Source organism: Rhinolophus hipposideros (assembly GCF_964194185.1).
Source record: "Rhinolophus hipposideros genome assembly, chromosome: 11".
NCBI lineage: Eukaryota > Metazoa > Chordata > Mammalia > Chiroptera > Rhinolophidae > Rhinolophus > Rhinolophus hipposideros.
Window position 1 is genome coordinate 36,737,804 of NC_138057.1, and position 14,746 is coordinate 36,752,549.

Genomic DNA, 14,746 nt, shown 5'->3' on the forward strand with positions numbered 1-14,746 from the left:
GTTTCCTCAACAAGGAATACTCTCTATCAAAACAAAAATGTTAAAGTATCACCAGTACCTAAAAACTGGAACCTTTAGTACACAGAAACAAATTGATATATGCACATCGAATTTGTCCCTAACTTTTCAGAGGTTTGCATAAAATCAGGTCCTCTTTTTCTTCCCTATCAAATAGATATTATACATTCAAATTGCCTAAGATTTTTCCCCCCAGTTTAGAGATATCCCACTTGCTTTGAGATACGTACTGCCTAAAATGAAATAAACATTCTTTTTTAAAAAAAGATCTATAAATAAACATGAGGATAATCCCTCAGGAATTTAGACTAAGACTAATTCCAGTTTATCACATTCTTAACTGGACCCAGGGACAGAGTTCTTCAGAACAGACTAAGATGTTTGCCTTTCTCTTTGTCTTCCATCAACCAGGCCCCATCATCAGCTCAGCTTGCCCTGTCACCAGCTACCCTAAAATAACCTCTCCACCTCAACTAGCCCTCACAATGTAAGATGGTGGTGCAAGAATAGAAGCTGACATTGTCAGCATTAATTGCAGGGTGGAAAATCCAATGTGTTAGACCAAATAGCAGATCTTGTCATGTTTCTTTTGTGTTGGAATGCTTATAGACAACTGCCAAACAGATTTGAGGTTTGAGGCCATAATTCAAATATAATCCATAGCTGACTGACTGTGTGGACCTTTTATCAGAGAAAACATCATGTGGTCTGGCTAGTATTCTACGTGTGTGAAGAGTTCTCAGATAGGAACAACCTAGTGGCCCATAGTTATCCAGAACATTTTTAACATTTTCGCTTTACCCACTGTGGCAGTTCACAGATTGTTTGGAATGTACAAAAAAACCCAGGAAGTTCTAGCCAATGGAACATTATGCAGTGAGGAAATGTGATACATCTGTTGTGTCCAGTTCAGTTGGCCACTAGCTCTACATGGTTATTGAGAACTTGAAATATGACTAGCGTGACTAAAGAAATGAAGTCTTAATTTTAACTTAAATAGCCACATGTCCTAGTAGCTATTATAACAAACAATGCCAGTCTAGGAAACATGCACTCAGTATTATATATATGTATTAACCATAGATATCATAATTCCTGTTTTGTTTTTAAAAATAAATAAATAACTATAACAAAATTATAGAATGTCTATAAAATAAGGGGAAATTTTGTTTACTGTCCCTGATTTCATGAGCCTAACATAATTGTTATAAATTTGGTAAATTTTCAAGGTTTGTTTCTATGTATTTTTAGATGAGTTAGATATAATTTTATCATATTTTGTTATTATAATCAGCTTTTTTCAGTTAACGTTATGAGAGGAATGTATTTCTGTACTACTAAGTAATATTTACAAGCTAATGATTGCTTATTTCTTAGATTGTGGTACCACAGTTTATTTATTTCCTCTATTATTGAAATTTGGGGTTGTTTCATTTGTTTAGTTTTACACTGTTTAGGCTGTAGTAAATGTATGGAAACATGCAAATATTTCTTCTCTTTAGAATACATTTACACGCCAAATGTCTGAGTCTTATTCAGGTCATAATTTACATGGTGAATCATTTTACTACCACAGATTCATTTTGAAAAAGTACTTTTCACTGTTATTGTGAAAAATAGACTTTAAAGCTGCCAAAATGATAGAAAGCCAAGACTTTTTTCTCTCTGCAGCACAATTAATTCAATAAATTATGAGACGATTTTTATTCCTTCCCATATAACAATAGAAATTGCTGATAAAATGTAACTGCGTTCACGGCTGATGCCACAGACCTTTGCTTTGCAAATGAGGAATAATTTCCCAGGCATAAATTCTGCAAGTAAAATGTTTTACATGTTCAGATAATTCCTAGAATCTCTAAAGATGAGAAAATTAAGAGGTTAAAATTTTGTATTTTATTTTAATTTATATAGTTATATATTGTTATATATTCAAACTATCTTTTTTATAATTTAAAATAATAGGAACACAGTCCAAGTAAACTTTCACAGATCTCAGCTTAAGACATTTTATATTTTGCATACTGGTAAACTGTCACATGATTTTAAATTTTCTTTTTAGATAGTATCTATATTCTGATGACTCTGATCATGAAAGAACAAAGGGTTCCCACTAATAACATAGATAAATTGAAGGCATAGCATACTGAATATTAGAACCTAAAAAATAAAATGTTTTCATTATTTATAATTTGTGTTTTAGTTTCTGTTACATCACCCTTTGTCTTTGAATTATGATTTGTATTTGAGAGATTGAACATAGACTGAAGGACTTTGTGCTAATTAAGCATTAGGTTATACATGGGAAGCAGCTTTGTAAACCACAAAGTACAGTGAAGATCTAATGTAAGTGTTTTGAAAAGTGCTCTCTGCTCATCCTGTTTATGAAAAGTAGACTCGAAAATTGACCTAGTGGAAAGAAATCCGAGACTTTTCTCTCTCTCTCTTGCATAGTGAATTTAATAACTTATGGTATGGATTAGTTTTTCCTTCACATAAAACAGTAAATGTTTGGTCTGATAAAATAATTGTGCTTAGGGCTTTTATTAGCCATACCATCCTAGGGATATATTAATAGATTTTTTTGTTTTGTTTCGGAAATGGGATGTAAGTCCCCAGATGGGACTTTGTTCCCAATATGAGTAAAGCACAGTGCCAGAAGTCATTTCCAAAAAATCAGTAGTATTTGTACTGAAAATGTTTGTTAAGTGCTTGGAATACCATCAACTCTGTATGCTCTTTGTGGATTATCTGGGGAAAATACTTAAACCCTGATGGATTTTTTCTTTGCCATCCAGTTCATCTCGTGCTTTCCTCTCTCAATTCTTTAAAGAACGCAAACTAATTTAAGCCTTAGTATACACAATGAACCATTCTGAGCTTGACTCTGCTTTACAAAAATAAAAGGAGTAACTCCAAGGTCATGTATAAATGGTTAACCATTAGTCATGCCGCTGTGATCTATTGTTCATATGGCAGTGAGGTGGTGTCTATCTTTTCTTTGTGCATACCTATAGTGCCAAGTAAATCCCAGGTGTAAGTGCTTCCCATTTTTCAATTAATGGAACTTGTGGTTTTATTTTTCTGAATTGCAGGTGGTTTTCATGAGCCTGTGCAAAAGTTTTTGGGACTGTGGCCTTGTAGCCCTGGATGACATTACAGTAGAATTGGGAAGCTGCTGGTTTCCAGGTAAGATGGCCATCATTTCACCTCTCTTTGTCTCCTTGTCCTATAAATGACATTTCCTGTTTCTTTAAGAACATACTACATACATTTAATTTGTGCTAGTTTACCCTTTGCTTTTCTTGCCAGGTGTGCCTTTCTACAGAGCTGTGTAGTAGGCTTTGGAATTTAGAAATGAAGACTTAAATGCATTGTGTGACTTTGTACATAAAACTTAATCCCTGTTTCCTCATCTGTAAGAGAGGTAGTAACACCTACCCGAATATTGGGGATAATATATATAATTGACCTGGCACAAAACAGTACTATAAAAACAAATACCGCCTATTATAATTACTATTGCTATTTTTATTGTTGTCTTACACAAATACAGATTTTTAAGCAATATTTATGAAATTGCTATCATGTAGATACTTGACTAAACATACTTTTTAAATGATAATTAAATATTTTCTAAGTAAATTGAATGACAATGGAACAATGGACCAAGCATTAATGATAGTGACAAAATAAAGATGGTGGCTATGTGTTGGACATTATACATAATGAGAAAATGGTGAATGCCTCAACCCAGATTGTTGGTCTGTATCTTCTAATTACACTGCATTTTAAATCATGTGATGTCTATTTCTTTAAAAAAAAAAAAAAAGGAAAATTATGGTAGTAATCTGACACTGGAGAATAATTTCCATGTTTAATTAAAAGACGACTTGTTTATAGTCCCTTCATTTGCAAGGTACTACAAGGACAAAACAAAGAACAAGATAAAAATCTCTACACAGAAGGTGTAGAAAAGGGAATGAAGCTTCCTTAGCTTGTACTGTATGTAAAATAAAATGAAGGGAAATAATTATCATGCCAGAAAAATAAAATAGAGCCTACTTACTAGAGAAATGTGCTAAGAATCTGGATAGAAGGTACCACCAAGGTCAGCCAAAGGAGAACTTCCCAGTAAGTTGGGAGGTTGCACCTTTCTAATAATAATTATTATTAAAGTTATTGAAGATTGCATCCAAAGACATAAAATTTGTTTCTGAAAATGGAATATGTGGCCCCAGGTAGCAAAACACCAAGTTTTAATATTTATTTAGCTGATATTTATTGAGAACTTCTAAATACTTTACACACATCATCTCATTAAATCCTCACAATCCCATGAGGTGGATGCCATTAATACCCCCACATTATAGATAAAAATGCCGATGCACAGAATAATTGAGTAATCTGCTCCATACAAATTAAGCTATGTCTCCAGAGGCCCATTTAGTTCTCTTTCATTCTTCCCCTGATGCAAAGGACTTGTTCTGAGGACTCCATTCATCCTGAATTTCTGAAGAAAGCTCCTGCATTACGCATTTTATTATTTTCCGTATTTCCATAAAGGCAGTATATCACCAACTTTCAGAACTTTGTGAGCTCATTCACACAAGTAAATTCACAAGTCAGAGAAGGTTTCTTTCTTAAAGTATCCTAATGCTGTCGGATGTAGATTTTGGATGCAGGATCCATATGGAAGTCCAGACTCTAGCTGGAGGCAAAGAGCTTGGCATTGGTGGGCTGCGTCTCTATATGCATGGCACATGGCCAGACAACACTCATACATGCAGAGTGGGCTGTCAACAAGTCACAGAATATATATTCATTGGCAGTGTCTCACAACATCTGCTATTTCCTTGCAGAGACACTCCCACCTACTCCTGGGGAGTGTACTTTTGAACAAGATGAATGTGCATTTACTCAGGAGAGAAGAAACCGGAGCAGCTGGCACAGGAGGAGGGGAGAAACTCCCACCTCATACACAGGACCAAAGGGAGACCACACTACTGGGGTAGGTGAGTTACGCCACATGGTGCTGTTTCCCAAGGAAACCTAAAACAGCATTCTAGAGGTAGTTACTGCATTTTGAAATGTGTAAATTTATGTCTTGTGTCTAGAATGTACCACACGTGTGATGCTACACACAGGGATTGATCATTCAACATGTGCCTTTAAAATCGTTCTTTTCATTTACTACGTTGCTTATGTGTCTTGCTGCAAAGAATATTTAAATGGGCTTACAACGAAAAATCTGCATACAAAGATAATTTAATTAGAAGTAGATTTTAAAAAAAGAATGACAAAAGTAAATTAAAAAAATAAGTAAATTTTAAACAAGTAAATTTTAAAAACAAGTAAATAAAAAAAATAAGTAAATAAATGGTGCTCTAAACTAGAGCCAGGACCGAGGCCTAGCATAGAAAATACAGTGGCAGGCAGGGGAGGAGACATGCACATTTGACTCTACACTTTCTAGCAGCTGAAACAAATATGGAAAACTCATCTGTTCATACCTTTAATGATTTCAATCGTTGCCATTTGTTGAGATGCTTAATCAATTTAGGTAAATATTCTATGTGAATTAGAAAATAATGCATATTTTGTTGTTGTTGGGTATAGTGGTCTATATGTGTTTATTGAATCAAGCTTGTAATCATCTTCCTATTTTCTATATTTTTACTGATTTTTTTTAATCTGTTCAGTTGAGATATATTAGTTTCCCATCATGATTGTGAATTTGGTTGTTTCTGCTTTTGGTTCCATCAGTTCTTGCTTATATATGTTAGTTTGGACCTATGTTATTAGGCATATACACATTTATAATCATTATACCTTCCTGGTGACTAAACCATTTTCTTAGTATAAAATGTCCCCCTTTATCTCTAGTAATGATTCTTATTTTAAAGTCTGCTTTGCCTGATAGTTTGCTTCGCCAGCTCTGTTTACTAGTGTTTATGTTTCTTTCTCCGTTATTTAACTTTCAAACTTTCTGTGCACTTTGTTTTTAATGTGGCTCTTATGTGTGACACTCGTTGAGTTTTATACTTTATCCAGCCCCACAGGCTTTTCTTTTAATTGGAGCATTTGGATCATTAATATTTAATGTTGTTACTGATATATTTGGATTTATATTTATTTTCTTATTCTAATTTCTCTTCTATTAGCTTGTTTATTTTTTACATTATTTTACTAGTATTATTCTTTGAATGGTTACTATACTATTTGTCTTGCATTTTATTTCTGTATATTTTTTATACCCCAGAAGATATGAATGGGTTGGTATTATTTTATATTTATTCATATATTTCCCCCGTTCCATTAGTCTTCATTCCTTTCTTCAATTTCATGTTTCTCTCTTGAATTATTTTCATTTGTAGGAAATGTTTTTCTTCTGCCAGAAGTATTTTCTTCTGCATCTAGTGTTTTGTTTTGTTTTGGTGTTAGTTTTTTTTTCATTTGTTTGGGGTTTTTTTGTTTTTGTTTTTTTTGGTGCAACTCTTCTGATGATGAATTTTCTGTTTTTGTTATGAGAATGTCTTTACTGTCTTTTACATTTAAAGGACATTTTTGCTGAGAGTAGAATTCTAACAGACATTTAAAGGTGTCATTCAATTGTCTTCTGGCTTCCATCATTTCTTTTGAGTCAGTTGTCAGTCATACTTTGAAAGTATACTTTTATTCTCTGGATGCTTTTAATATTTTCTCCCTATGTTTGGGCTCTAGAGTTTTAGAATGATATGCATATGTGTAGTCTTCTTTGTAGTTATTTTGTTTGAGGTTCATTTAACTTCCTTAATCATCAGGTTGAAGTCTTTCATCACTATTCAAAAATCTTTGACCTCTATCTTGTCAAATATTGCTTCTGGCCCATTCTATCTCTTCTCTTCCTGAGATTCCAATTGCACACACATTAAAAGTTCTCACCTTGTATTTATTATGTATCCTCTATGCTGTTTTACAAATGTTTCCTTTCTTTTGCTCTCCATTGTCCAGTTTGGATATTTTCTATTGACCTACTTTTTCAGTTTGAAAATCTTTTTAATTTTGTCCAGTATACTATTAAACTTATTGATTTATTTTTTTAATTTCAGTAATTCTACTTTTCGATTCTAGAATTTCCATTTGTTTCTGTAAATACTAGTTTTTTTAAAGATAAAATATGTATACTATACAATTCACTCTTTTAAAGTGTACAATTTAGGGGTTTTTAGTATATTCACAAATTTGTGCAGCCATCATCATTTAATTCCAGAACATTTTTACCACCTCAAAAATAAATCCTGTACCCATTAGCAGTCACTCTTAGTTCCTCCTTCAACTCTTGTCCTCCCACTCCCACCCCATCTCTACATAACTATTACTCTATTTTGTCTCTATGAATCTGCCTATTCTAGAGCTCCAAAATAAATAGAATCATATAACATGTAGTCTTTTGTGATCGGCTTCTTTTGCTTCTTTTCACTTATGTTTTCAGAATTCATCCGTATTGTAGCATGAATCTGTATTTAATTTTATTGTGATTATGTTCCAATGTGTTGATATACAGCATTTTGTTTATCCATTCATCAGTTGATGAACATTTTGGTTGTTCCTACTTTTTGGTTATCATGAATAATGATGCTATGCTATTTGTGTACAAGTTTTTGTATAGACATATGTTTTGATTCATTTTGGGTATATTCCCAGGAATGGAATTGTTAGAGCATATGGTAACTCTATATTTAACCATTTGAGAAATAGCCAGGCTGTTTTCCAAAGCAACTATACCATTTTGCATCCACATAAACAATGTATGAGAGTTCCAATTTCTCCCTATACTTGCAAAAACTTATTTTCATTTTTGATTATAGACATCCTAGAAGGTGTGTAGTGGTATCTCACTGTTTAATGTCTATTAATGTCTATTTAGTCTGGAGTCTAAAACCACTCCAGTTTTATTTTGGGTACTGTGTGAATGCTATATTTCTTCCCAACCTTTTACTTTCAACATATTTGTCTTTGAATCTAGAGTGTGTCTCTTAGAGACATCATATAATGGACCGTTTTTTAAGAAAATCCATTCTACCAATCTACTTTTTGATTAGAGTGTTTAGTCCATTTACATTTAATATAATAACTAATAAGGTAGAACTTATGACTGCCATTTTTCTATTTGTTTTCTGTATGTATTATGTCTTTTTTCTTTATTCCTCCATTACTTCCTTTTTTTGTGTTCAATAGGTATTTTCCAATATACCATTTTAATTGCCCTGTTTTTGGAGTTTTCCTACTATATATTTTTAAAGTTATTTTCTTAGTAGTTGTTCTGGAGATTAAAATTAACATCTTAATTTACAACAATCTAGTTGATATTACTGTAACTTAATTTTATGTTATACGGAACCTGGCTTCATTTCCTCCCCCCCCCCTTTATATTGTATTGTCATCCACATGATATTCCTATAGTATAAGCTCATAGACACAATTTTTAAATTATTGCTTTATGCAGTTGTCTTTTAAATCAGATGTCAGAAAAGAGATAGGAACAAAAAATACACTTATATACTTTATATTTACCTATATAATTGACTTTACTGGTGCTCTTTATTTCTGTCTAATGTCGTTGTTCCATTTCAGCTTGAAGGACTCCCTTTAGTAGGTAGTGATAAATTCACTACATTATCTGGGAATGTCTTAAATTCTCCTTTGTTTTTGAAGGATGGTTTTTCTTGGTATAAATTCTCAGTTTTCTTTCAGCACTTTTGAATTATATCATCTTGCTACTTTCAGGCCTCTGCGGTTTCTGATTAGGAATCAGCTGTTAATCTTATTCAGACTCCCTTGTACATGATGAGTCACTTTTCTCTAGCTTTCAGAATTCTCTTTATCTTTCTCAACAGTTAGCTATGATTTTTCTAGGTGTGAATTTTCTTGAATTTGTACTACTTGTAGTTGTTTGACCTCTGTGGGTGTGTAGATAAACTTTTTTTTATATCATGTTTGGAATGGCCATTATTATTTTGAAATGTTCTTTTTGCCCATTTCTCTCTCTCTTCACTTTTGGGCCTCCCATTATGCATATGCTAGTACACTAAATGCTATTCCACTGGCCTCTGAGTCTTTGTTCATTTTCCTTCATTCTTTTTTCTTTGTTCTTCAGATTGGATAATCTTAGAAAGAAATGGTGAGCTTTTAACTTGCCCTAATCCCATCTTCATGTCTTCTTCTCCAAAATAGACTTGAAAACCAAGAGCTTTACAACTAGGGTATCTGCGAAAAACAGTAGCCTGCAGCCACTGTAAGGGGAAGAATAGGCATAGAGCTCTTCAAAACCCTATTCCCAGACAACTGTCATTATTTGACCTTTTGGAAGTTCACTGAAAAGCTCCATTCTCAGGGCTTGTCTTTATTTAACCTGACTGAGGTAAAACCTTACTCTTTATGAACAGCCTTATCTCCAAGGCATTTGTTAAAAATAATCAGTTAACTGTGTTAGGTGATATTATCAATTGAAGCTGACAAAAGGCTGACCAAAGTTTCTTAAAGAAAAAAGTTAGGGAATTGGATGTCTGTGCAGGCTTTGCAAAGTTCAAAATATTCTTGGCAATCTAGAAAACCACACACACGTGCAGAGGTATGCACATAGCCAGGAAAGAACTGAGAAGGTCCCAATCTATCACTTCCATTTGACTTTGAGGCTCTGCACAAGCATGAAGTGAAGGCTCAGGCAGAGTTGTAAATTGCCTGCTGGAACATGGAAAACATTCCCTAACACAAACACAGAGCACCTCTGCAAAGGCTGGAAGAAAATCTCTTTTGAATCATTGGTTGATGATTAAGCTAACTGAGCAGATTCTTCAGTGGTCACACTCACCATTCTTAGCAAGATTTAGTAATTTTTCTTGAATAAACACTCTTATATTGTTGTGTGCCTTTAGTTAATTTCTAGAGTTCTGAAAGTGTTGATTTCCCCTTATCCCCCACTGTTTTCATTACTTTCATAGAGAAACAGATTTTCTAGAGGTCCTTACTCTGCCATTCCAAAATTTTACATCCTTTTCTATATTTGTTTCTTTTTAATATATTCAAGTTCTTTGGTGAAATTCTCCATCTTATCATCTATTTCTAGAACATATTATTAAATGCTCATAGTACTAAATAATTAATCATAGTTGTTTTACAGTCATTGAGTGATAACTCTATATCTGGGTCACCTGTGGTTCTGTTCCTATTGTCTGTCCTGCCCACCCCACTTTGGCCCTGTGTCTTTAAATATATGGACATTAAGTGAAAAATTATAGAATTCTTGGTGATGTTTTCTACAGAGAGGTATCAACTGATTCTCTTCTTTTTAAATTTTTTTTTCAATTACAGTTGATATACAATATTATATTAGTTTCAGGTGTACAACATAGTGATTAGACATTTATATAACTCATGAAGTGATAACCCTGATAAATCTAGTAACCACAAGTTCCACAACTATAGGCCCATTAAAAAAAAAAGGGAACCCTATAGACATTACAGTTTATTGTGTGTCTATCAGGATCAACACTTCATCGTATGTAGCAATTCCAAGGGAGCTATAGTTCCTGACTCATTAACTGGAGATGCAACAAACCTTTCCAAATTCTAGGGTGTAGCATGGTGTAGCCTAGTAGAGAAACGAATGAATGAAGAGTGAGCTGACTCTGCCACTTGCTGCCTGCATAATCTGCGGTATGGGCATATAACTTCTCTGAACCTGGGTTCCTTATACATAAAATAAAGATAACAATGGATGTCTTGATAATCTGTTAGGGTTACAACGATGATTAACTGAGATTATATTTATGAAAAAGCTTGATACTATATAAGCTCCATTCATATCAATGTTATTTTTACAATTAGTAAATCTTTTATAAAATCTGATGTGCATCTCTGAGATACTTTCTTGGACTCATTGTTCTGTGTCATTTGTGCTTTTATAAATAGGAAATGATGGCCAATGATTACATGTAAAATGACTTAATAGAAACCAGATGGTTTAACAGACCTTAAACCAATGTTTTCCACACTACCAATGGGTAACTCAAGTGATAGGTGGATGAATATTTTTTAATTTCGTAGTAATATCCACGTCAAAGAAAAAATATATGACCAATGCATCAAAACGATTATTTCACAGATCTATAGCTTATTTTCTATTTTCATGCTAATACATTTCCTATCTGAATAAATACATGTAAGTAATAAAGGTGGAATCTATTTAAAGAAAAATATTAACTGAATAATAGCATAGATAATATGTGAATAAACAAAAATAACATCATGAAGACGGTATTTGTATGAGTAAAGTTTGGGGAACATTTCCAACGTGTAAGTCAGTCATCTCGTAGAACAAGTCATTCGAGTAGAACAACAAAGACCAAAAAATAAAGTTCTAGCCCCATCACTTAGCTCCTTATCTAATAAAATAATAAAGGCATTTGTGACAGATGGATCTTGACTTGCATCAAGATGGGATGGATTCCATAGGATTTGTCTTTCCATTTTCTGCCACCGTCTACTTGAGTAGCTCTATCCTGGCAGAATCAGTAAGTTTCCTAACACAGATGCTATTTCTTTATAAGACAATAAAAATGAGTCTTAACAAAGTTCCCAGGGTTTTACTGGCTATTGCAATTTTATTTACATTTATTTGATGTTATACTACTGTCAGAATTCTTTTTAAACAATTGTTTCAGTTGCCCTGAACTTTACAGAAATATTGTGGACAAAATATCGTAGAATAAATAAATCAATGTCTTACTATCCAGTTTAGTGAGAAAATGCTTTCCATTGTAATATTTCCCAGCTCACTGAGTCCACCAGTGAATAGATTAAAAGTCACCCAGTCCTGCCTCCCCTCCCCCCAACTAAAACCTGGAAAAGCGTCTATTTATCATTTTCTTAGCAATTTCCAGAGAAAGAGACACGATCAGTTTCTTTTGTGGTACTGTTTAGTGTTTCAGTATATCTTTTAAATTTGTGGCAATTAAATTCTCTTTCAACATGCTACTAAGTAAAGGTAGAAGTCTTATTTATTTCTAAGAACACTCCCTCTTGTATGACAGAAATATCAATGATACATTAAAATACCAAATGATATTCATTTATAAAATTGTGCTGTCAGACAAAAGAAAATCAAAACTATATATTTAATGTGTTAGTTATATAACTGAAATTTAATAGCAGTCTAATTCAAGTTTTTGTATTTTAAGAATTTTGATAGTTATATCAGATATGTAACAATGCTATCCAGCGAGTCTGTAACTATCTGAGGATTAGCTCTAGATAATTAAAATCTCCAATGTTCTCTAATCTTTCAATATCTTATTACACTAGTTTCTGATATTGTCAGATCCTACTTACACAGAGAAGGTTTATATGACAAGCATTTTAAGATATTGTGGCAAAATATACATCATATAAAATTTACCATTCAATCATTTTTAAGTATACAGTAGTTCAGTGGCATTAAATACATTTGCATTGTCGTGCGAGCATCTGCAGAACTTTTTCATTTTCCCAAACTGAAACTTGCTACCCATTAAACTGTAACTCCTCATTTGTCACAAGCTTTAAAAGTCATTTAAAAAGTATGGTAAAAAGCAATTTTAGGGACACATTTAGCTGTTGTTCTTCCCAAGTGTCTTTTTTCTGCTGATTGTTAAGAATCCCCTTCCAGCTTACTGAGCCTAACTATGTAGCTGTTCACTCCACATGGCCGCACACAAGCTAGCCGAGCTCCTTCCCAGCCCTGGTGAAAGGGGGCTGTAAGACTGGAGGAACAGCTGCTTCACTGTTCTAAATTACGAATATGGTGTGTGTCTCAACAAATCCCAGTTGCTGTGCAAAGAACAGATGGGACCCTGATCTCCCAGGAGACCCATTGGAACCCCCCATCTTGAATTTTAAACAATGATCCACAGAGAGAAAGTAATTTGTTTTCTCCACTTAGTAATCCCTTCCACAGACTGGAATCCTTCATGTGCAGGAATACATGAGCCAGGCTGAGGTTTGAATGCTGGGGCTCTTGGCTTCCATCCAGAGCTTTTGTTTGCTGAGACAGACTGCATTTGGAGAAGTAATGTGGCAAAGCTTGTCAACGCACGGGGCTTTTCTCTGCTTTCCAAACACATGTGAGGCAGATTGGCTTGCCATGAAACTCTGATCTTTTCTGGGGAAAGGAAATGTCACATGCAAGTCAAGAAGAAAAACATATTTGGCATCGAGAGGAATCATCAGTTTGTGTATCAGAGGGGAAAATTCCAATCAGTGGACAAATAAGATACAATTGCTTGCAGGGATAGATGTTGGCCTACATTGGTCTAATTCAGGATTGCCTTATGGAATACACATACATGCTTCAAACAGAAACTGAAGCATTTTTGGAAAGGCCAACATTACTCAAGAAAAGTGGGCTGGTGTCAGTGCCCCGTAAAGACACAGGTGTGTTTCCATTACCCCTCTCTCCCAAATGGAGCACAAGTACACAGATCAAACAGCTTGGGAGATTCCTTTCATATTTCATGATCCTAAACACAAAGATCTCTGAAAACGGAAACCTTAGGTAATGGCGTCAGCCTGATACCTGAGACCCACAGGTGCATGAAATAAAAGTATTACCAGAGTTATGCTTCACTCATTTGAGGCTAAGTGATCAGTGCATTGTACTCATGAAAGAAAGGATTCAACTGGGGAATCCTAGAGGGGGGTAGAGGTTTTCCTCTCTTCTAGGGCCTCAGACTAATTCTGGCTGGTACTCGTACCGTTATCGCTAGAATGTGTACTATTATCACTAAATGAAAGGTAGTGCTTGGGTCATCTCTCACTCATGAGGGATACATTGCTTCCTTTCCATTCTGGAAAGACTTGATGTTTCAGGGCCCCAATAACCTCTACTTTCTCGTTTCCCAGTGACAGCGGCTTTCAGAGGAACCATCCCCTCCCCTCCCCCAATTATTTCATCTTTAGCCAAGGTCCTTTATTTAGGATTCAGGTGGATCTTTTGAGTGCCCCAAAGACACTTACAAAAGATTTCTCTTTTTTTTCTTATTTCTTTAAGAGTTATTTAATGGAGGAAATGCTTTTTTAAGTTAAAGATTCATTAAGGTAGAGTTTCAGTCCACTCTGCCACTAACTTATGTATAGGATAGAATGAGCTACCTTTGTACATAGTTAGATGATAAACCATAGTCGTTTTCATGCTTTGACCGTATTTTCCATGGAATAAAATTAAATATTCCCTTCTATTCAGATTATATATATCTGTATTTGTTTACATCCAGCCTAGCTTAAGTTAGAAAATGTTAAAGAAAATAACAATTAAAGTTTCTTTCATTGTGGCAAGTGCAAAAACCCCAGTGCTTCTCGTGCAGCAATTTTCTTGCCAGTAAAAGAACGAAGGAAATGAAGTTAAAGAATTATTTTATGTGTGATTAGTTTTAAAAAAATACATCAGATGGTATGGAATTAGTTTGAGAACATTTGCTTTGATACAACTTTAATTTTATCAAAACTTGAATTTGTCTCATTGTGCCTTGGACCATCTCAGTCAAGTTCATGTCTCATTGCCAAGACCCTCGCACAACTGGAATGACCTTGGTAGAACCCTGTGCTCTGGAAATGGTCAAACTTGTTGTGGCTTAGTTCTGTGCAAGAAAATTCAGTCATTTGTTCATTCAACAAATATTTTTCGAGCATCTCCTCTGTTCCAGGGACTATT

General features: G+C 34.2%; 1 protein-coding gene across 2 annotated transcripts in view; it reads left to right on the forward strand.

Annotated features, from left to right (window-relative positions):
- Positions 1-14,746, forward strand: part of MAMDC2 (MAM domain containing 2) — a 128,897-nt gene that overhangs the window by 105,668 nt on the left and 8,483 nt on the right. For both annotated transcript variants that reach the window (XM_081065259.1, XM_081065260.1), the window contains exons 10-11: positions 3,114-3,207; positions 4,881-5,033. In XM_081065259.1, the coding sequence (XP_080921385.1) occupies positions 3,114-3,207; positions 4,881-5,033 (247 nt within the window). The remainder of the gene's footprint in view (positions 1-3,113; positions 3,208-4,880; positions 5,034-14,746) is intronic.